Source organism: Mugil cephalus, chromosome 21 (genome assembly GCF_022458985.1).
Source record: "Mugil cephalus isolate CIBA_MC_2020 chromosome 21, CIBA_Mcephalus_1.1, whole genome shotgun sequence".
In the NCBI taxonomy this organism is placed as follows: Eukaryota; Metazoa; Chordata; class Actinopteri; order Mugiliformes; family Mugilidae; genus Mugil; species Mugil cephalus.
In genome coordinates this window covers 10,412,875-10,437,523 of record NC_061790.1, presented here as the reverse complement: position 1 = coordinate 10,437,523, position 24,649 = coordinate 10,412,875, and the positions used below count along the sequence as shown (strand labels likewise).

The 24,649-nt window shown below is 40.9% G+C and overlaps 2 protein-coding genes across 2 annotated transcripts; both read left to right on the top strand.

Moving 5' to 3' along the window:
- Positions 1-9,313: 9,313 nt before the first annotated feature.
- Positions 9,314-13,427, top strand: si:ch211-142k18.1. The gene is made up of 2 exons (XM_047573235.1): positions 9,314-9,855; positions 12,399-13,427. Exons 1-2 carry the CDS (start codon positions 9,314-9,316, stop codon positions 12,535-12,537), a joined length of 681 nt encoding a protein of 226 aa, XP_047429191.1. The 3' UTR covers positions 12,538-13,427.
- Positions 13,428-13,844: 417 nt separating this feature from the next.
- chrna2b (cholinergic receptor, nicotinic, alpha 2b (neuronal)) lies at positions 13,845-24,585 on the top strand. The gene is made up of 6 exons (XM_047573228.1): positions 13,845-14,550; positions 18,537-18,688; positions 19,036-19,080; positions 19,207-19,316; positions 20,184-21,351; positions 22,238-24,585. Exons 1-6 carry the CDS (start codon positions 14,493-14,495, stop codon positions 22,361-22,363), a joined length of 1,659 nt encoding a protein of 552 aa, XP_047429184.1. The 5' UTR covers positions 13,845-14,492; the 3' UTR covers positions 22,364-24,585.
- Positions 24,586-24,649: the final 64 nt, after the last annotated feature.

Sequence of the window (24,649 nt, the reverse complement as noted above, 5' to 3'; positions counted from 1 at the left end):
TGTTTTCTCTCCAGCACCGTACTCTCCTCCTGCCGGAGCAACACATCTCTCCTAAGCCGCACAAAATCAATAAAAGAACCAGAGGGAAAAAAAAAAGTGAGCATGGAGTCAACAGCGCATTATCTCCATTGGATTTAATGATTGTGAGCTACACTGTGGAAAATGCCCAACCTTTTAACACAGCTACAGTTTAATGGTCAAGTTCCACATTAGATTTGTATATGGAAATGTATGTTTCTGCAACATGACATAGGAGGACATTAAAAAACAAATACCATCAAAAATGTGAAACAGATTTAACAATAGATATGTGCATATATGCTTTGTATATACGGTTAATGTCTTACAACAGGATTTATATCTGGAACCCTTATATTTATATCTATGATGTACATTTGAGCTTGTTTTATAGCCTTCCTGGTGAGTGGTTTCATAGCTGTAAGAGGATGGCGTCAAGCAGTGACTTCCATTATGCAGTCGTCTATTCTGTCCTTGTGGTCTCCAGGAAGCATACAAACCGGCTAATTATGTTTGCCTGATTAAATTGTAGCCTGCCTTCATACCATTTATCTTACATTTATCCAAGGATATTTAATTACATTAAACATAAGCAAAGAGAACTGGAGACATTAAGGAACACTGCATTTGATATGTGCAGACACTTGCATACTTCCATTGGTCCAAATCAGTGTCAGTCTGATTGATCAGTGTTCATAATAACCTTAGGCTGCCTTGTTTCCTGCTAGTTGACTTATATAATGAGGTCTGGATGGAGGTCTGTGTTTTCTTTTCTCCGGCTGGAATCTGTTGTGAAACATATCAAAGCAAGCTTTTGCAGAGCCGAGTGCCCCTTTACTGCACCAGGCTGCAACTCACAGCCCTTTAGTTTCCATCTAAATGTCATTTAAGGTTTTCTTCACCTTATTTCCTGTTTTAATGAGAGGTCAAATATGAAGTGCACAGAGGGTGAGATGGCACCACTTCAGGTATAACTGACCTGTGGCCCTCTTGGAAAAGGGATGGAATTAAAAGGAACCAGTACAGTGGATCAAGGAATTAGTGGGAGTGCTCGAGGCTTTGTCAATTATAGATAATAACAGAGCATTCTGTTCGCTTGAGGCCCACACATGCCAAAGCAACATGAAAGAACAAGCACCTATGAAGGCCAGTGGCGGCGTCACCTCATGTCGCCTGTGTCTGGCCATAAAGTTTCACTCAAACACATCACAGAGACTACAGCCCACAGCTAATTAGCACGTACACTTCTCTTTTTTTCATGCTTCTGCATGAGACAGAAATAATTCTACATACCAGCAGGTGACAGTTGTCTGTATTTATCATTGAAAAGGGAAATCATAAGAGTTAGGATCCATTCAATATTCTGAAGCTGCCACAAAGAGCTGCACAAAAAAACTAGGTTCAAAGACAGTTGAACATTTAATGATGAGTCATGACCCCTGAAAACACTTGACATATCGACAATTTAGCAGAGAGCTGCATAACATTTTAATTAAATTCTTATTTTCTAAGCCTCTTTAAAAATGTACAGAATACACATTATCACGTTTGGATTTGTAACCATTACATGTTGCATTTCAGAAACTAAAAGCTCTTAAAACAAATAAATACAGGACATTACATTTACACGGATTGTGATTCATGATTCTAGCTTAACTGATTACATGGACACTAACATCAATGACCTGGTGACGTCAAATCCGTCAGAAATATAACAGAAGTAGTTATGTGATAGTTATAAAGTTGCAATGACAACACTGAATTGGATGAAGACGACTAAGACAGACCTGTATTTTTCTGTACTGTCTACATCAGCTTCAGCAAAGGTTTACTTCACTCCTCTGTGTTCCTGATTATTAGTGTAAGTGTCCATGTAAACACAGCAACCACCCAACACGCCAAAATGTGAATGTCAGTCACTTTGTGGTGTTGTTCGAGCACATCTTTATAAATGGGCTTTTGATGGTGTTACTGATTTGAGGTCAGCGTGGTGTGTCGAGACGTAAAAGAAGACAAATCGAGGCTGTTACAGAACATCCACCGGCAACGAACCTACATTTCACAGTGAGAGATTTATTAATTGTTGCACACAAGTTGACATGTTATAGATTAAAAATAAAATAAAATAAAAAAAAAATTAAAAAAAAAAGTGAATGTTATCACAAATCCCTGCCTGACAATCCCAAAGCTGCACAATCTGTGCTGCAAAAGGGAACATGGATAAAGTGGAAGAGCGCATTGGTTGTAAGCACTAAGAAGAGTCTGAACTGTGTTTGGGTCCCAGAGTGGATTAGCAGAGTTTATCAGCACCAGCACACTGTGGCACTCATTGCTCGGGCTCTGCTGTGGATAAGTGGCTGCAGAGAGCGCACAGTCCTTGGACTTGGTGAAAAACAGCCCTCGGGGTACCCAAGGTGCCGGTCAATTAGAAAACGCTGAAATGGTTTCTTGGTCAATATATTCATGGTCACAGACTAATTTACGATGTATTTTTGTAAATCCTTCCAGGGGATAACTTTGTAAATTCATACTTTGCTTTCATTTGAAAATAAATCTTGTTAGATGATTCAACTTTACCCGAGTGAACGTCAAGGGACAAATTTAATGAAAAAATATACATAGCTTTGTTATGAATTATTTAAATAATTACATGCAGAACAGAGCAGAACTATGAACATTTTGTTATGTATTAAATAGGTTTTAATTTAAAAATAAAATACACACATTTCATTTCCAGAAATTTTCTGATATTGATATAATGCAAAAAAGTGCAAAAAAATAAAGGTAAGGATGACTGAAGTTGCATATTCTTTCCTACTTATGTATTGGAAGCGGCTGCATTTCTTTGCTACATCATGTAACATTCATTGCAGATGTCAAGGATTTTGCAGTCAGTTATGTGACGTGGTTTACATTGGGGATGAATGAACAGTTCCCATATGGTGCCCTCCTGTCCTCTGGGGGAAAAAACAAGCATCTCAGACATGCTACATGCATGTCCAAACATAGCTGAGGGCTTTAACACTGCGGTGTTTGACACAGACCATCTGGCCATGTGTGCTACGAGGATAACATGTGTAGCCCTCAGGTGTTGTTGTGTTAAATCTTTTTCAAGGTTCTTGTAAATGTTGGAGTAAGAAATACGAGAATAATTCAAATTAGGAAGCAGTATTAAAGACTGCATGAGACTGTTTTTGAGAAATTGTGAAGGCTTATGATTAAATTTAAACTGCTTCTGTGGTTTGGAGAATTTTAGTTTGACTTACAGAAACATGTTCCTGGGCAGATCACAGACCGAGATTCAGAGAGAGCGCATGAAGAAAAAATATCAATAGGGCAAAGCCTTTAATACAAAGCCCTGTTCCCACAACTTCTTATTCCTATATAATCCTAAAGTTGATTTAGCATTCTGCTCACTCTGCCTGGAATTAGCATTACTAAAGGTTTTTTAGAGGGATTTCAAATGCATACTTACATCTGGCTGTAGATGTTTAATTTCAGTTTTTATTACTTCGTGTGGATTGCCGTTCATGTGTACAACAGGTAATCTTGCGTGGTATTTGTCCTGCTGTCTATCAGAGCCCTCTTGGAAATAACAGTTACAACTTTTATTCCGGGTTCAATAAATGTTAGAAAGGAATTCATACATGACTCTAGTGAACGACTCCAGGAAGGGAGAAAACAAAACCGAGAAACAACAAAACAAAGGTAAGCCGGTAACACCGGACAGAATAACTAAAAACAAGTATTGGCAAGCAGTGGATAAGGAAGACAAGCTGGCAGTTAAACAAAGAGACCAGGGGAGTAAATACAAAGGGCTGGCAGCAAAACAAGGGGCAGGTGAGTAATAGGAAGCAGGTATCGATAATCAGGAGCATAGGAGGAACTGAAACTACAAAACATATTAAAAAATAAAACAGGATGTTAAAAATGATCTGTTTGGTTTGATTGAACTTGTATTTATCTCTTCAGTGAAGAGTGAAATCTGTGTCATGCATTAAAGAACTTGTTGATGTTTATTTTAAGTTTGTTTATGCTGTAAATGCAAAAGATGGAATAAATAAACTTGTAAAATGTTAGTATTAGGGAAAAAAAATGCATTTACAAATTCCATCACTCAGAGCCGTATTAAAGGCTGATTTATGTGCTTATTAACGACACAGAAACTGGGGTGACACACTCCTATATCAAATATTTATTATCTGTGATCTATGAAAATGTGTTTATCTTCTTCTCAGGTGAGTTAAGCTGCGCGAGGAACCTTTCAGTGTTGCAGAGGGTTTGCGGGTTTGATGTCGATAAATAATCATAGATCTTTTCCATGCCCTTTTAAAATTCACCCTCCAGTGAAACATTGTACTGCAGCAGGTATCATGAATCATTCAAACCATAACTGATATGGATTATTGGTTGGTTGCTATCAGCACTGGATTTGTACCTCCAAGATTAAGAGCTGAACTTCTGTCAGGGAATCCATCTGCCCGTGGCATTATTCCAGAAATGTTCATTCACTTTATTAACATTTTTGTTGTTGGTCTATTAGTCTGAGAGAATAACATTTGTGAAAGTAGAGCACATGAAAAATATTTCATTTATACCTGATATTAAAACACACTCCGTAGGAGTCGTAATGTCAACAAAACAAACCCGGCTTGGTCATTAACGGCATCATTTTCTATATTTTTTTTCAACAGAAATAATGGCAATTTTTTCTGTTGTCTGCAGCTTTGGATGAAATAATGAATCAGAGACTGAAGCTCAGTAAAGGCAAACATCAGTGTTACGAATGAAACAAACTTCTTCCAGGTCTTTCTTTTCGTAATATTAGTGCATAGCCTTTACAGGGCGGTTTATATTTCGTCTTTGTCTTTTGTGCATTTTTAGGCGCAGTGGAAACGTCAGCGAGGCTTTAGGGGGCTTTCAGAGGAGCCTCGTCCTGGTTGTAAAAGACACAGAGAAGAGGGTAATCAGTTGAGTCCAAAATGATGTGAGTGCCAAATCTGAAGTCATTCCCTTAGGAAGCTCCTGAGATACTGATTGTGTTATCAAAAATGAGACAAGCAAAACATGATGCCTCCAGCCCAGGCTTTGCTGGTGAGGTGGCATAAAAAGTAAAGTTCTTCCTCATAGGAAGATGAGTTAGGAGGAACAATCCAAATACTGGATGTTATTGCTAAACGTTGTTTTAAATGTATAATGTACATTCCAGGCGCACTTTAATGTGCCCATTCCTAGAATAACTAGCAAATGTGTTATCCAGTGCGGTTTTAAGAAAAATCCTTTTTCCCCATGCTAAGGAACTCTCATGCTTCCTTTTCACCGACCAGAGCCCCCAGATGTGAAGTAGATTACACCCCTTCTTCTCTCCTCCCTTTTCCAGCCCCTCTTTCCACTGCAAAGAAAGAAATCATTCACTTTCTGCCTTTTCTGAAAACATCCCCCTCCCCTCCCAACCCCTCCCGACGGCAGACAGGGGCACACAGACGACCACACTCTCCAGCCAAACCCTAATTGTGTGTGCGCGTGTGTCTGCATTTTTTCCCCCCGACATGAAGAAAGAAGCCGAGTTAGTATTTGTTCCCTCTGCCTGCAAATGTTAGTCCTGGATCTTTTGAGTCCATGAGTCTGACTGAAAAAGTGGAAGTGGCAGAATCTAGTTCTGAGAAATTACTGGAGTTGGGTAAGTTTGAGGTTTTGCTTTAAGTTTTAGTACAGAATACGACATTGATGCATCTTGTATTAGGTAAAAACTAAGTAAATGTAATTAGAATTGAACAGCATGTTGTAATTTTTATTATGGCATTTGATGTTGTAAGGTTAACTAAATGAGTGTCTGGGTGGAAATGGTTACTTTTGAACTGAACAAAAATGTAAAGACATTTTTACTTCACAAAAGGAGTTTCTGTAAATACAGCAGAGTTTATGAGTGTGCATGCATCATGTTTCCTCTCTACTTATATTTCTCCTTATTAAGCTGCTATGCAGGTTTTCAGTGTATGGGATGAGCCATGATTTTTACTTTTTATAAAAAACCTGAAAAGGTCCCCCAAAAACTTGTTGTCATAGCAACATTGAAGTTACACTGTGTTGTGACACATGTGAAACACACCTGTTCAGGCCCAGACAAGAGGGGCCACAAGGCTGAACTGCAGCTACGCTACAAACTCTCAGATTAGCAGTTAGAGAAGAGTATCAAATTCAACAAGGTTCACATGTGTAAGACGTCTGATTCATGCTTTATTGTAACAGCTTGTATCTAAAGAACATTTTTTGATAATCAATTACTTGTTCCAATCAGGCAAAAAAGAACAATCTGTATTTCCGAAAACTATTATTTTCTATAATTCGTCCGGCCAAACAGTAACTCACTTTATCTGAAGTAACAGTTCATCTATTTAATAATTAAAGAGTCAATAAAGCTGAGTTTTAAGTTGTTCAAAAATAAGTGATCTGGGTTTCTTTCCAGCTGTATGTTAATCAGTCAGTCAGCCCATATTGTTTCTGTTTCAGAAGGACCAATTTTAAAGATTACAAAGAAGAACCAAAACGTTCCAGCAGTGGTGTGAGCTAATGGCTGCTTTCCCTCTGCCGGCACACTTCGGCTATTTTAAGCCAAAAGAAAAGTCAGCCTATAAAAGCAACTTCGCAGTGACATATCTTTCACCGTGAAGCCAAAAAAGGTCACTACGCAAACAGCTTCAACTCAACCATGAGATGCCTGCATGGAAACTGTGCAGACATTTTCCGGAGACAAAAGGCGACTGCTCCTGCCAATCTGTGATGCAGCGAGGAGCGTGTGTGCTTTTGGTTAGTGGGCTTTTATGGAGCCTGAATTAATGTCACTAAATGTCCTCTGACTTGTGCCTTTTACTGCGACGATAACTGAACACAGACACAATAATGTTACATTTTTAAGACGAACCACATTTCCATATGGTTTTATTATATCATTTGACCGAATGCTGTCACGCTCTGCCGCAAGATGTGGATACATTAGTGCAGGAAAACTTCACACAGATTTTTAAATAGTTTTTGAACATGCAGCTCTGCAGTTAAGGAAGATTAAAAGATTTCTGATTCTTGTTGAGCAAAACTGGAAATAATACAAAATTTTGACTTTTAATTATTTCTGTGACTCAAATTCTCAGCTGCAATATTGAAATGATAAAAATGATTAACCCCATTCATACGGTGAGACTTTTACCGATAAGGATCTAATGCATATTCTCCTCATAAAATGTGTCACCTCAGGAAAAACTCATTAAGTCGTTTCTATTCCGGTGGTGATATCAGGCTGTCTGTTACAATGTACATGACAGGCTAAAGAAAAGCAATCATATTACACTAACGTCATGATGCCAGGCTTCTGCGCTGTGGCTCTGGTTTCTGTCTGCTACTCATCTTACAGCTGCAGCTGCAACATATGTCAGGTCACAGTTTATTCTCAAACAGGGGCATCCAACAGTTGGTTGTTTTATGGGCTGGACCACACCGCGACTCATCTTAAAATAAATAGACAATTTTACAGTGTCCGTTATCGTGGTGGGCACGACTGGGCAGTCGTGTTTCTCAATGAGGCATAGAAACGGTGCATGTCGGCCAACACAAATTTCCTGTTCAACTATGAGAAATAGTTTCGAAGCTACTGTAAAAGGCCCATTAGAAATCCAAATGTGCTCTGACGTCAGGAAGAGATGTGCGGTGTCTGGACCTCACAGACTTGGTTTGGGGTTTTAAATATATTTCCAGATGAAAAAAGGAGAGAAGCTAAAATCAGAATATGAAACATGGTAAACTCACTGAAAGCTTTAACGCATGTAGCGGACGGGGCATCAGTTTGAGAAAATACAATTTTGCAAGAGCACTTCTGACTTTCTTGTGTGGTTAGGGTTTACAAGGTGTTACAAGGCGGTCGATGTTGTGAAAGATCCCTAGACAATTGTTAGACACAAACACTGTTGTAAGGGGCCTCGTCTGTTTTACAGTCCTAGCGTGTAGAACTCGTCTAAGCCGTGGTCCCACCACAGAATGTGGGACTCTGCCCACGAAATAACCACAACCAAAGCAGCGCACAAAGCTGTGCAATATTTTACAGCACAGAACAACTGTTGAAAGGCATAAACAAACAATCAAGAGTTTGAGTATGATGCAACGTGGATTCCTACAGAAACAACATATCTTCAACAATGAGAAATATGAGACAACAGCTGAAAGCTGCCTTTTCATTTTGGCCTTAGTGACTGACCGATTCAATTTACTCCCATGTGTTGTCAGGGTTTACAAGGTTACACATGGCTTACTCTGTTTACATGTGCCTGTTATTCACAAAAACAAAATGAAATTATTTTGATTTATTCAAATTTTTTGACTTTGAAATTCAAGTCATGTCACAACCCAAGCTGCTCAAATTGGCTCTGTGAATTTCAGGCTGTGAAATTCGAGCAAGAAATCTGAGCTAGAGGGGCTAATAATGTGATAGGAACGAAGGTCTGGAAAGGAAATATAAGTCTTAGTACCTGAAGTCTTTTTTTTTTTTTTTTTGAACTTGAGAAAAAAAAAAAAATGACCGTGTGGAAATCCAAGATTTTGATGAAAAATATATCACTGTTTAAAAGTTTAAATACCATCATACAAAAGATTAACCACAAGGAAAGGTTAACTTTAAGGTTAACTATTCCTCGTTTGAAATGATCAATGGTGAATATGCAATGTGACATTCAGACTGCTACATTTTCAATCCGGGATCGCATTAAGGATTAAAGAGAAGCCATTTCAAAAGATGTGACAGAAGGAAGGACAGCTAGGAAACACTAACAATAAAAAGCTAAATGTGACAAGACAGAACTCCCATTTAACGCGTTAAGCCTTTGAAATGTTTCTTTTGACATATAGACTGACCACAGTGGTTTAAAACGCTGTTAAAATACAGCAGTGCAGAATGCACCATGGGAAACTATCAAATTAGACTTTCGGCTCTGCTGATGTGGTTCACAGCTGAGGCAAGTGAAAATTAGTGTTTGTCCCCGATGAGTGAGGAGGCAGAGGTAGATTAGCTTTGACTTTAAAAAGTGACGGAGGACAAGTAAGGGTATGCCCATAATATCCCTTCAGTTTTCAGGGTTGTTTTTCCTTACGTTTTAAGATGTTTTAAATGAGACAACTTGTATTGATCATGTCCATAGTTTTTCTGAAGTTTAGTACGCGGTCATCAGACTTAATATTTTATCTACTCTAAAGCAGGACTCTAAGGCGATAAAGGTCATAGTCACTCACCTCTGCATCTTTTCAGGTTACCATGTGGCGCTGTTGGATACACTTCATCCTGGCCTGGGTATGTATAGCGACCCCAGCACTGTGCCAAAGTGGGGACGGTGACTGGGGATCAGGGCTTGAAAGCGACTCTGCCACAATAGCTGCCAATGACACGTTGCAGGCAGTTGGCGATGAGCCTGTGAGGGTGAAAAACAACATTGACTGGACCACGTCGGCAGCGTTCTCACCATCAACTTCACCAAGTCTCCACTACGAGCCCCAACCAGACGAGTGCTCAGTCCACTTCAGCACTAACGCAGCCTCAGCTCGAAGGCTGAAGGCCCAACGAGAGGAACTAGCCTACCTGCAGGCCATTCAGCACGGGAATAAGGCAGTGGTGGAAAATTTAGAGCAGTTCGTGGGTGCAGAGCTGGGAGTTCAGAGCTATGAAGATGTGATTAAGGAAAATATTATCGGCATCCAGGAGGACCACAAGAGCTGTCATGAGGTGGTGGAGAAAGCTGAGGAAGATCTAGAGAAGCAGCTGGAGGGAAATGTGCTGGACTCTTCCTCCGGGATGCAGAAGTGAGTAAATGTGACATGTGGTGCTGCAGAGCTTCATAAAGTTAGTGCCTTAAATGTAAAGAAAACATTTTTACAAATGCTCTTTCTTGTTAATGCAAAGGGGGTTGTGTGTAAAAATTATGACAGAGAAAAGATATACTGGCTTTTATCAGTCAGTAATATCCATTCGTAGGCTGCTCTTGGTCCTCGTTGCATCAGCCAATTCATGTGTAAAGGATTTACTATGTGAATACAGAGAGCGAACACTTTTCATCCAGCCGTTGACCTCATCAATGCCTGAAAGCAGACATCCATCTCAGCCGCTGGGTGACTGTGAAGGGTCTGTATTAAACATTTTGTGCGCGGACTTTGAGCCTTTTTAGCCCTTCTCACCTAAGCACCTCAAACAATTCAGATGAGTTCAGCATTTAGTAATGGGAGATGTATAGTCCAAAACCAAATATACCCAAACCAGTGGTCATTCAGGGCTGAGGCCTGTGAAAGTTCAAGCAGGTACCACATGTCACTACCATGTATGTCTCTAAACGTCGCTGTTTTCTCAGCAGTTCTAGCACCAAGTACAACAAAAGGAAGCCAGTGACCATGTAAAAAAGGAGGCATGAGTTACCAACGTTATGTTATGGTATATGGTCAGTAAGCTAGCAGTTGGTTAGCTTAGATTACCCAAGGAAGCATAATTTAGCTACTAATTTCTCACATAAAATTAACCTTTGTAAGATTTATGCTCCATTTGATGTTTATAATATCACTTAAAAACTAGCCAACTAGCTAGCCATCAATGCTACAAATGTACTGATGGTTGTTTTTGGTTCTAGACCCAAGTGTTCTAGATATAGTAAACTAACATTTAAGCTTACTCCTGACCAGGAATAAAAGTCATGAATAACATTTATCTAGAAGCAGTGTTTTTGGCTGAGAGCTGCTTCTTTTTCTGTTTTGAAACTGAGTACTGGCTTCAAATCAGGCCTCAAATTGCCCCAGTGGGGGGGCTATTAATCAATTAGCTGATTAGTTTCTGAACCTCTCAACTGCAAGATCACCAGGATGCCCCATTCAACAGTCGTTTAAGTCATTAGACAGAATAACTTTAGACACTGAGGAATTGTGATGGCCAACAGTCTCCAAGAAAATGTCTCCAAGAAAACCAGATGTATTGTTTATCATTAATAAATCTGAATTCAACTGCTACTCAACAGCATAACCTTTAAAGACAGGAGCATCTAAGCATTAAATAATGTACATAATGTACCCTGAAGCTTTTTCTTTTTTTATTCTTTTCTTCTATATTGTAGATTAATTCTGAAGACGTTAAATTTTTAAGGTAGCTTTGCACACTCTTCTCAATCAGCTTCATTAGGTAGTCACCTAGAATGGTTTTCCAGCCGTCTTGAGGTTGTTTCCAGGGGTGCTGAACACTCGTTAGCTGCTTTACCTTCACTCACTGGTCCAGTATTGTCACCAGCAAAACAACCCCACACCATCACACCTCCTCCTCCTTCTCCTCCATGCTGCACAGAGCGAACACATGTAGAAACCATCTGCTCAACTTTTCTGTGTCACACAAACATGTGGCGGGTTTCTCAAATTTGGACTCATCAGAGCAAAGAACAGATTTCCACTGGTCTAATGTCCATTCCCTATGTTTAATGGCCAAGAAGTCCTCTCTGTCTTGTTGTTCTTTCTCTGTAGTGGCTTCACTGCAGCAATCAAGGCGTGGATTCACGCCGTCTCCTCTAAACATTTGATGTTGAGATGTGTCTGCCACTTGAACTTGATGAAGCATTTGTCTAGGCTCTAGGTGCCGTTAATTTGCAGTTTGTGAGGCATGTAACTCAAATGTATTTATCTTTTGCTACAAAGATGTGTTACTTGGAGTTTGAGGAAACATTCAGCATTGTTGAAATCTTCCGGTTTTAACTGACCTTCATATCTTCAAGTAATGACTGGACTGTCATTTCTCTTTACTTGGTTGAGTGGTTCATGACGTAATATGGATTAAAAATTAGTTAAATAGGCCCATTCACTGTGTACCGACCCTTTCTCTACACAACACAATGGATGATGGTCAAACACATTACCAAGGCAAGAAATTAAACAAATTTACTCTTCACAAAGCACACACGGCACCGAGAGGCTGGTTGAGAGAACGACGAGTAGGAAAGACGACTACTTGGAAAAATCTAAAATATAAAACATATTATGGTCTGTTGAACACATTTTTGTTGTCTACAATATTCCATACATGTTCTTTCATAGCTTTGGTGTCTTCAGTATTAATCAACAATGTATTAAATAATAAAGGAACAACACTGGATGAGAGGGTTTATTCAAATATTCGACTGGTACTTCAAACGATTCTGTTTTAACCTTTACAGTCTGTTTCCGTTGTGTAACCAACTTTCAAAGCAACCCTATAATGTGGATCATGTACTCGGCTCTTCTTTCACTCACTCAGTCTCGCCACTAATGTTTCTTCCTGTGTGTGCTGCTTTCTCCTTCACATCCCTCCACGTGTGACCTGCGTTGTTCGTCTTCCGGAGCAGAATCCGAGAAGAGTCCTTGGCCTTTGAAGACATGCTCCGTGCTGCAGCAGACATCGCCGGCAGGCTGGAGAGATCCTCACAGGCCCTGCATGCTTCCTTCACCAAGCAGCTGAAAGACATTGTGAAAATCCACCGCTAAGAACGACTTGAAACACATCCACATAAATCGCCATCTCTGCACCTGTGAAAGAAGTTTAGCGTCGAAATGAGGGAAATAAACCTCCCGCCAGTTTTATATCCTAATTTTTAAGTATATGTGCTCTGCATCACTAAGATGTAACATTGAGTCAAGGTCAGCCTTGAAAATGAATTGTATTAATCCACAGAGATGTGTCATTGACAGGAATGCAGAGGCTGAGGAACACAGCAGAAAAGCGCTGGAAGAAAAAACATTATCCTTTTTCGCCACAACTGATTAAATGTTATTTTCCATCAAGGCATTATTCGAGAAATTTAGTGAGGTCAAATGTGGCAACAGTATGTGGTGCAGGTCTGAGCCAAGTTGAGTGTTTATGGATCAAACTAGATGGGCCTTCCGAGAGCGAACATAATGACTCTGTTAGTCTTCTCCAGAGGAAGCTGTGCATTGGCCATCTGGTTCCAGGGTAAGGATGGAGGCCAGGATACACTCACAATCAGTAGTGTGGCAATGGAAATTTTGTTTCTACAACAACAAAAAAGAAGAAGAGTGCCAGTGGGACAGCTAGACAAAGGGAAATCTGCTGTTAGGAGGAAACTACACGAGGATAATATAGTTCATAAATATTTAGACAATTGCTGTGATTAGGAGGAAGTGACTATGAATCTCCACATGGAATACTTGCAGGATTTTACAAAACCCTAAATCCAGACATCGGAGTTAAATTTCACTTGAGTGCAGTGTCCATTGTGCTATTCTCACTTTAACCACGCCTGGACTAATCATCAGGGAGCACTTTGATATTGATATTTGCATTATTATTAAGTCATTTAGTATATGATATCGTGGACAAATAAAAAAAAACAATAAAGGATCATTTTGTTTATTGATTTGCAAGCTTCCATTTGAGATGTTTTCTGAATTCACCACCATGATTTTACAGTTTATACACAGTCATCAATACTTTGGGGGTGTGGGACTAAAACTTCACAAAGCACATTATTTCATCTAGTCTGCCCTCTAGCTGCTTTCGACCAAATTATTGTTTGTGAAGATGCAATCATTGTTACTCAATATATTTTAAAGAATACATGCAATAAATAGTCAGTTATTTTTGAAGTAACAGACCAGTCCTTTTCATGGTGTAGAATTCAAGCCTGGGTGTGTGTGTGTGTGTGTGTGTGTGTGTGTGTGTGTAAGAGACAGAAAGAGATGGGGGAGAGAGAGGGGAAGAGAGAGAGAGGAAGAGAGAGACTGTTATAGCGCCAGATCCAAGCGCAAATGCTCAGATGTGTCCTGGTGTCCTGTCTGTTTTGGTGGATTCTGTTGTGTTGTCTAACGCACCTAAGTGTCCAATTCATTCCTAGTAGTGGAGCAGTAGTAGGGAATCTTTTAGTTTTAAGATGGAAAAGAGCACCATACCTTAGATCACCAAGGACGCTGGATTCTTGGCACCCTGCGTAAAAATGCGCAATTGTTTGGACATTTCACAGGAGCAAATCGGACTACTTTGAATCACTTGAGTTCAGACTCGCGTGGGCAGTTTCACGGACCAATAGTTGATCAATCGCAGAGGAGGTACGACACAATCTTCCAGCGCCGCTCCCTGATTCAGCACCGCGTGATGGATAGCTCTCGGTGCGCGGAAACTGAAGGTACAGTCCTCGCTCTCATCCGCTCCGAACAGCGCGGAGAGTGAGCGGAGCCAGATGCTGAGCTTCACACAGAGAGTAAAGTTTGTCGCTCCTTCTTCACGCACCGATATAAAAGAGCCCATTGTGACAGCAAACGCGAAGTGGACCTGATATGCCTCCCGGCTGCGAAGATGACAGATGTTGCCCACGCGTCGCCGTTTACGCTTTTGTTTCGAGGTAACGTTTTGACAGCGGCCGGAACCTCCTCCGTCCTCTCTGGTGAAGTTGGACTCTTCTTTACTACTACTACCAGGGTGCACAATGGTAAACAGCCACCTGTTCTCGGTCGGGACGGCTATTTTTCTCTTCGCTCAGACAGGTGAGTAGTTTTTAAAAAACGGATTTTGTCGAGTTACTCGCAAAAGTGCGGTGAATTGAGGGGTCACCCGCACGAGTCACGTCGCAAATCGAAACTTGAGCGCGAGGACGAGGCCAATTCTGTCGTGTGAACGTGCCACTGGTTATTTAGCTACACAGAAGAAATTTTGATTTAATTTCTTAATTTATACATTTATATATTTTTGTACTTTCAAGGCTAACACGTTTATTAGCACCCAAATGTAGCCTAAGATAACCTCTATTGTCACCTGTTCGTTTTCACTCTTAACTCCCACAATGCATTTCTAACGTTTGCATTGTAAAAATGTATTAATGTATTTCCTTAACGTACACATTTAAATCATTTATACAGTTTGTTACTCCTAATACTCACATGTTTATTAGTACCACGATGTCGCCTAACGATACCTCTCAATCATGTCACCTGTGCGTTTCCACTCTGCTCCCACAATGCATTTCTGATATTTGCAAAAATACCTCGCGCGATGGTGACGTTGCTCAGAAATAATACTTATTAGGCTGTGAATGAAAAGTCTGTAGAAGAAAACGTTTTTTTCCCCCTTGAATTTACATTTAAAGATATTTTTCACTCCCATACCAATAGTGGCCTCAAATGAAACATGTCAGCGTTAACAAAACACACAACATGAATTGATAGTGGACGAGGTATGCCTTTCTGTTCAAATGCTGAAGACAAACACAGAAAGCTTTTCACATGTATAAAAAAAAAAAAAAATACATATAATATATAATATAATATATAATATAACAGAAAATAAAGCACAGCATTTGCAGCAACAGCTAGATACAGTTTTACATTTCCAGGGGATGCCATTGGTCATAGGTTTGTTAAAGCACCGTAAAAACAAGACGTAAACGTGTGCTGGTAGACGTCATTTGGACCAGGTTTTATCAGTTCATAATATATTGATGTTTACGTGTTCTACACAAACGTATGTATACTGAACATATCTGTAGAAACTGTGTCTGAGAGTTGATCTCCGTTCAGCTTAAAATCCGTCAAGATGACCGTGAAATTTCTGATCAGTCTAGAAGTCAATTGAGGAGATTTCCATGAACGTTTCTAAGTTATCCTTTCAGTCAAATGGAAGCACATATTGTGTGCACAAGCTACTACGATGACATGTGTCCATGTGACACACGCGTGCACCCTCCCAGCATCTCTTCATGCTACAGCAGCCGGATGTGAAGGCACTTGACGTCGTGCCAGTTCCCCTCTCATTATGACGCTTCACCTTTCTAACTTAAGCCCAGTAATTTCCACAAAGGAAAAAAAAAGAAAAAAGTTGGCTGCTTTTTAGGGAACTTCTTACTGAAAGCATTTGACAGTCCAATTTCACCAAGAGCGCCTCTGGCCGGAGAAGCTGCTGACTCGATCAGCCAAACTGGTCAGTGTTTTATACACACCGCCAAGAGGCTTGGCCACCGTCCAACAGCCTCAGCCCCGTGCGCCGAGTGTTGGAGGAGTCTTCTCATTTCAAGACTCCACTGGCAGGAGGCTTTGATCTATGGCACCCGAGAGCCTTCTTTCAAGCCCCGCATCTGGTCGTTCCCAGATGCACGGACAGATGAACGCGTGTCGTCCTGACTATCAAGTGCAGATAAGACGTCTCGGGTGCATGCTCCTTTGCCAGATTGGAATTGCTTCATGATGGCATGAGATGAGCACAAGTGTACCTTGGGCAAATTAACAGCACATTCACATACTAATTACCTACTCCAAGGCCCGCTTTGTACAAAATACTGCTAAGACATGTTTGCCAATAAAAAGTCATTAGACGGGGTGCATTGTAAGGCACCAAGTAGAAAAACCTTGTTTAGACTGGATCTGCCAACCTTTCGCTGGTAAAGCCACGCCAAGCAATTACTATGGATATTAAATCCTTTAAACAGATCCCTAAGATTAGATCTGTACAACACTAAAGCCTTTCACTCGGTTGTCCACTGGACCGTGCTGCTGTTTTCCACTGTAAATGCTGGTCGTGCTATTTACAGAGCCACCACTCACCCGTAGATGGGAACTGATGTGGCTCCGGTTTAGCAACCATGACTGATGCCAGATCCAGGCCGTCCTAGGTCTCGTTTGGACGCCCTCGATGGTGGCACACTTCACCGGGTTGCATTATACCCTAAACCATCCGAAAGAGCTCAGGACAAAGTGAGGCATCAGTGGCATAAGACCCCGAAGGAATTTCATTATATTTTGTGTTTTGCTTCAAATGTACTTTCACATCTCCTGACATAAATTTCTAGAGGGGTGCCAACAAGGTATTTGCCAAGACATCTGAATTCAGCAATGTTATTGTCACAATGTGTCTTGTTGGACATATTGGAAAATACACCTCTTTTTTTCTTGCTGGGAGCTAAGAGAAAATACACGCAAAAAAGTATTTTTTAGGAGAAAATGAGTCCCATGCAAAATGGCAGATTTCAATTTTTTCACTGTTTTAGTAAAAATAAAATCATTTTTATACCTGTTGTAGGTGGATTTTGTCACCTTTGGGTGAAGTAGCTGTTTCTAGTATTCTCACAAAGACACACATGAGAGTAAAATCGAGCTTTAGCAATAAGTGTATCAATAACCTATAGGTGGATTCATTCATCTAATGTTCAAAGAGGAACATGTCTGAGTAATGCAGGAATCAAGTAGAGTAAGATAACCGCCAGTTGATTATTTTACGCATCAGCTGTAACAGTGACAGACAGCTCGACAATAAACACCCTCCACTAGTGAGAAATCAGCTCACCTCCACTTAACACCAGCAATTAATGATGTGTGTAATTGACTCCGACTACACTGATGAAGGTGGATGCAGTAATCCCCAAAGGACGGGATTCCTGTCTATTTCCATGCGCTTCATTCCGCCGCCGAGAAACAACACAGTGACTCAGACTAACTGAGCCTGTACACAAATCTGTCTAGACTGCATATTCAGAATCAATTTAATCAAGGCAGCCATGGCAGCCCCGCGCACCTAATAACAACACTTTAGAGATTGTATAGCTGAGATCGCTGTCAAGGGAGCAAGAGATGCTTCTCAGTCTCCACCTGCTCAACTGGAGAGAGTTCAGCGGGGCGACCCCGGAGGGGAGCTCAGATCAAGAGATTTGCCGAGATGTGGAGAAGTCGATAAGACTTTACCCTCTCGGATGTTTGGAGCAGGCTTCAGCGAAGCTCCCGCCGCTCCCACCCTCATTCCCAAAAGCCACAATATCATGGCAACCAGATTTACTGCTCTTTGTTAAGTGAGGATTAGGGGCGACACGGATGAGGGAGCACGGGTGTGATTCCCTACATACACTACCAGCCTCCTTCTCTTTCATTTAATTGCATTCATTAAATGTCATTAAAAGCCGAATTCCTACAAAAGCACGGAGTTAAAACAGAGTCAAAATATAAAAACGCTTTTATGCGAATCCCAACGGCTCTAGCTCAAGAAGTGGTTAATTAGTTTAAATCATGGGTCTTCAACAAGGGGTGCGTGACCCCGAGGGGGTCCGCAGAGGTACTGGAGGGGGGTCGCAAAATCTTTGGTTGATTAGACATTTTTTATAGATTTGTTTTATTTGTCCTCCCACAAATTTAACTTTCTTTAAATACACATTTAACATGATAAATGGAGGCAGAAAACATTACCTTTCCTTCAGCATGCCTCGGAATTAAAAGTATTATTTGAATAGCTTAATACTGAATAGAAAATGATAACAATTATGCACTAGCTGAGTTTAATATAGAACACATATAGTAGATTGGGGGCTCTTATCAAAAACACTGAAGACCTCCTGGTTTAAATGTTGAAAATCCAACAGAGCTATAGAATATAAACAGTACATTTAAACCTTAAAAAATGCACGACTCATCAAGCCCGTTTTGTCTTCTGTGAAAGTTTAACACTGAAATAAAAGGCTACTTCTGAAATAAGATGTCAATTAATTTATCCACAGTTCTTTGTTATGAGAAGACCCACTCACACGCTGAGGATGAGCTCTTCAAGACTCTGTTTGCTGGTTACAACAAGTGGTCCAGACCTGTGCCGAACATCTCCGACGTGGTCATCGTCAAGTTCGGCCTCTCCATAGCGCAGCTCATCGACGTGGTGAGTCTGTTTGCAGCAGTTGGTGATGATGCATGGAGTAATTATTTGATATTTTACACAGTTAATGTGTTCACATCGATTCCATTCACTTATGTCTAATTTTCCTTGAAAAAATCTTGAAAACCTCAGTCCTAAATAGGTGGACTTGTATCATTCGAGGTAAATTTTGTCTGTACTTAGAATAAATGTGCAAGTTCATGAAGCATTCTTAGCTACTGTGGCAAGGACGAACTCTGGACAACACTCTGCATCCATCAACTATACTGGAAGTAGCTGAAAGCGATATTTGACGACCTCTGGCCTGAAAGTACAGCTGACAGCTTTAACTCTTTTTCCATCCCTGTTAGGATGAGAAGAACCAGATGATGACGACCAATGTGTGGCTTAAACAGGTCAGTGTTCATTATTGAGATGATGTTTCCACAAGAAGGGATATGGTGACATAATAACCCCTAATCTAAAGACTTGTGCCATGAAAAAATAAAGGATCTCAAGCTGCAAAATCTTGTATCCTCCAGGAGTGGAATGACTACAAACTTCGCTGGAGACCGTCCGACTATGACAACGTGACGTCCATAAGAGTGCCATCAGAGCTCATATGGGTACCAGACATCGTCCTCTATAACAAGTAAGTCTAAAATTAAAGAAAAAAAAAAGGATTGAACATTTAATCTGGCTGGAGTCACGGGTATTTAACTCTCACAGAACAGAGATAAAACTAAAACTATATTCATAACTAAATAGCTTGAGCTTGCTTTAAAAATGAATGATAAATTCTTAAAATAGTTTCTAATTAACTTCCTGTTAATCAGCAGTCTGCAGAAAATTTGAGCATTTCCATACATGTTACAACGGATGATGAATTACATCACAGATATAAGAGGATTTTACTCATTATACCGTGATACATGGGTTCAAAACTATGCCTGTTGACTAGACGGCATGTGGTATGGATATGGCGCCATCTAGTGGACGTCCTATACACACATTCTGCTCCTCTCCTGCATTTTACACCTTAATAATAAACATCTAGTCCATGTTCCAGATTCAAATTCTTCATTTTGTTGGTGTATTTTAAACTGAATACATCCTTCGTATGTGCACCGCTTCAGTCTGAATTTACAGACTCCTCCCCCCATCACATCATGAGAGTGGGCTGATGATGGAGTTCTGCTCCAACGAGCTAGTGTAATTATAATCTGTAAGTTAAATTAAAAGAGGTGACTGATGAAATGATAAGGACTTCTCATCAGAAAGCACACTTTCTGCAGAAGGTTTAGAGAAGGATAGAGAAGAGATTGATGGCAAAGATTATTATTAGAAAATCTTTTCACTACGTGGTTTCTACAATATTTTCACAGCAAAACAGGGAAGAGGACTTTTCATAGTTTAGTTGATGATTGATTATCTGCTGTACATTTTTCCACTATATCTGCCTTTCATCTGAGATACTTTTATGCCACAATCACTCACACCCCGACTTCTGTTCCTCCAGTGCCGACGGCGAATTCGCTGTGACCCACATGACAAAAGCTCATCTCTTCCACACGGGCAAAATACGCTGGGTCCCGCCTGCCATTTACAAGAGCTCCTGCAGCATCGACGTCACCTTCTTCCCCTTTGATCAGCAGAACTGTAAGATGAAGTTCGGCTCCTGGACCTACGACAAGGCCAAGATCGACCTGGAGCGGATTGAAAACACCGTGGACCTCAACAACTACTGGGAGAGCGGCGAATGGGCCATCATCAACGCCGTGGGGACGTACAACACCAAGAAGTACGACTGCTGCCACGAAATCTACCCGGACATCACCTACTTCTTCATCATCCGGAGGCTTCCCCTGTTCTACACCATCAACCTCATCATCCCCTGTTTGTTAATCTCTTGCCTCACGGTTCTGGTTTTCTACCTGCCCTCGGACTGCGGCGAGAAGATCACCCTGTGCATCTCAGTGCTTTTGTCCCTCACCGTCTTCCTCCTGCTCATCACAGAGATCATACCCTCCACGTCCCTCGTCATCCCCCTCATCGGCGAGTACCTGCTCTTCACCATGATTTTCGTCACCCTGTCCATCGTCATCACCGTCTTCGTGCTCAACGTGCACCACCGCTCCCCCAGCACCCACAAGATGCCCCGCTGGGTCCACTCCGTGTTCCTGGACTTGATCCCGCGCTGGCTGTTCATGCGACGGCCTGCCCCAGACGGCCGGCGACGCAGGTTGCTGCTCCTCCAGCAGGAGGCGGCGGCGGAGCGGAGGCACCTCAGAATAGCCGGGTTCAAATCGGGCAACTGCCTCAGCACCTCGGCCACCTGGTTGAAAGACGGCACTGCGCCGGAAGACTCTGAGAGAAGCTGCTACGAGGACCTGGAGCTGGGGACGCTGACATCCTACTTCTCCTTCCGGCCTCCTTCGCCGAGGCCCCCGGGGTCGACGCCGCCGCCTCAACAAAAAAACACGCAGAGCAGCCAGAACCGACAGGAGGGGGCCGCGGGCACAAACAGACAGCTGACTGGAGCCAGAGTTAATTCCGCTCAGCGGCCAGCTAAAGCTGACAGTGCTGTGTCAGAGTCAACATTCCTGCTTTCACCGAGTGTAATACGTGCATTGGAAGGGGTGCACTACATTGCAGACCACCTGAGGGCTGAGGACGCTGACTTCAGTGTGAGTATTAATTAAATAATACATCGACGATGTGAGCACTTTTAATTTCTATTACTGTTCCCTGACTCAGGACTGAATCTGCACTCTCACATTCACCGTCGCCTTGACTTCTTGACCTCTGCTCATTACTGACTATTGGCTGCTGGTCCAGGGAACATATTCGTCACACTGCTGTATATGTTTCCTAGGGAGACAATCTGAATGCCCACAAAGAAAGTCAAAAAAAAAATTGTCCAATTCAAATCCATCTTATTTTAAATGATTTATGCCTCAAAATATTTACACCAAGTTTCACATGGCAAATCTTGCCACTTCCTCATCCATCTTAACTATGATACACGACAGTGGCATGCCTTCCTCCCATTATACACCAATATAGATATACGCCAATCAGCCATAACATTAAAACCACTGACAGGAAAAGTTCATAACATTGATCATCTTGTGACAGATCAGTGTTCTGCTTGGAAACTTCTGGACCTGGTTCATGTGGATGTTACATAAACATACCACTTAGACCAGACCAGGCAACCCTTACCCCATAGCAACTTGATACCAGCAGCCATCTCCACCAGAATGACACACAGACTCAAAAACGATTTAGGAACAATTGAAAAAACAATTCAGTCTATTCTCTGATGAGAATAGACATGGTGTGTCTCGTGACACCATAGTGGTGACAAGTGTTTTAGGACGGTGGGCATAATGTTATGCCTGAAAATACTGTACAAATTACAGAAAACAAACTGCCACAAACACATCATGCAGCAAATGACCACTGAAGTTACAAATATATACAGGGCCATCCCTACACGTTTATATCAATAAACAAGCATGCATTTACTTATATACCTCATGCTTGTTTTCCTTCTTTTATTCTATGCAGGTGAAAGAGGACTGGAAGTATGTCGCCATGGTTATTGACCGCATCTTCCTGTGGATGTTCATCATTGTGTGCCTGCTCGGGACAATTGGCCTCTTCCTGCCCCCGTGGCTCGCTGGCATGATTTAATGCTTGTTGCAAAGTGTTAAAAAATGTAGCTGAACTCTATTTCAGAAACTTTGAATGTGACTCAACCAATTTGGTCTCAAAAGGTCACAGTGCTCTTCACTCATCACCAAACTAAGATTATGACTAATGAGAAGCGCTTTGCTATTTTCACGTTAACACTTAGCGGGGTATATATCCAGAGGCTTTCTCCTGTGTGGCTACTGATCAAATGTCAGCTTGTCAGCCTTGGGTGTATTTCTTCACCTGGAATATAACTCAGGTCGTGTTCCACCCAACATTAGCATGCTAACACTCACAGACTCTGGGCTCTCAACTTTTACGTTACTTTAACGTTATAGATAGTACAATTTATTTAAATAAATTCAAAAATTGAGAGCCCTGCAGATTGGAACAATACGGGAAGAATGTATATAATTTATACATTAATTTGATATAATTTTCATGTTGTCAATGCATTTAGTAGGCTATGTTAGCATGCTAATGTTGGTAGGTTGACGATGGTTAGCGTGTTAGCATAACACGCTAGCTGAATAAGGTCAGATAATTTGGTAAAGGTACTTTGTCTTCCTGTAGTTTCAGGGAACACAAATTAAAAGACAATGACCTAATTACACTAAATTTAGAAACAGCAGGAACGTGATTGCTGTCTTACAGAGAGTAGGATCAGTGTATCATACAGATGTTAGCTACTCTCTGACAACAGAGACCAAACTACTGTACTTTTGCCTTATTTACAAGTTGTTTTATTTTAAGCTGGCTGGCTAGCCACTGCTATAACCACAAAACACATTATTGTTTAACAAATTGACAAATCCAAGACCTAGGATTAGCAAAGAGGTGCAGACTGCTCATGTTAAAATAGCTCTCATAGCCAGCTGCACATTAATATTTCAACAACATTTATTTGAGGGGAAGTGCTTTTCTTTGTGTTATGGCTTTGTTCAAAAGAGGTGCCAGGTGACTAACAGGACTGGAAGGAAGGAAGAGCAACAAAGGAAGTAAAACTGCTAAAAATAATAATTTAAAAAAACTTACTGGGGGTAATCATCAAACGGCACTGCAGGATTTCAGTAGAATGAGTCCAAAAAAAAAACAACAACAACAACAAAAAAAAAAAAAAAAAAAAAAAACAGAAACTAATGAGGGGAAACTCAAATCCCTCAGTCAAGACCATAGGCTACACACATGGTGGGACAATGACAACCAGGTGGATCCAGACAGGTAGGGGGCGCTAACAATCACACAGGCAGGAAGCAAACAAATTGGAAGTAAAGTTAAATATGACACAGTGAAAAGTGACTCTATCAAAATAAAACAGGAAACTAAAATCCCAAACCATGGCACCGAGGCCTGAATTACTTTTAAGTTCTCTGTGTGCATCCATGGTCTCTTGGGGCTTTAAACGTTAGTCGAAATCCAAAAGGCATTTTCCATGAAACTCTCCGACACTGATCAGTGTCATCACTGTCACATTTAAACGGATTCTGACATGAACACTTTAGTCTGCTACGTGGACATAAAATTAATCGAATTTATTTATTTATTTATTTAAGATTCATCCTATGGGGTCAATGAATGCACCAGCCTCAGTAAATGTAGGCTACTGATGTTGTCACTCACAAAAACCTCACCAGCGGGGTAAAAATAAATATGGAAAAACTGCAGCCATGGTTTGTGTTTGTGCCAGACCGAAAAACCTTGGGCGAGTCTGGCTGTTCTGTGTAAGCTCTACAGGTTTCTCAGCCCTTTACAGTAGATTATACTGGAAGTATCACTTGTTTCAGCCATTAATTGGATTTATACAAGCTTCTTTTATTTATTTTTTTGAGCGAAAATAATATGTAATAAATACCCCCATGGAAAACCTCTGAAAATCTTTGATTGAAATTAAAATGTGGAAACGGCATGAAGCATTACACAGTTGTTTCCAACAAAAACAGAGCAGGTCTGGGAATGAACTGCAGGTTTGACCTCGGAAATGTTGACACATGACTTTTAGCTTACCTCACTGTTGGATACACAGATACAAAATAAGTCAATAAGTACAGTGTCTATCATAATAACAGCTATATGCCAAAATACAGAAACTGGAACGAACACAACTGTGTGACTTTTTCTGTAGTGAATGCATCACATAGGCATTGACTGAGTTATCTGGTTAAGTTTCAAGGAACGGAACGAAATATATGTAAAGTAGATTAAGGGCAAAATAATCTTCAAATCAAAGGAAATTAAATATGGCCTTACCAGATCTACTCTGCAAAACTGATTATGGTCCAAAATAAA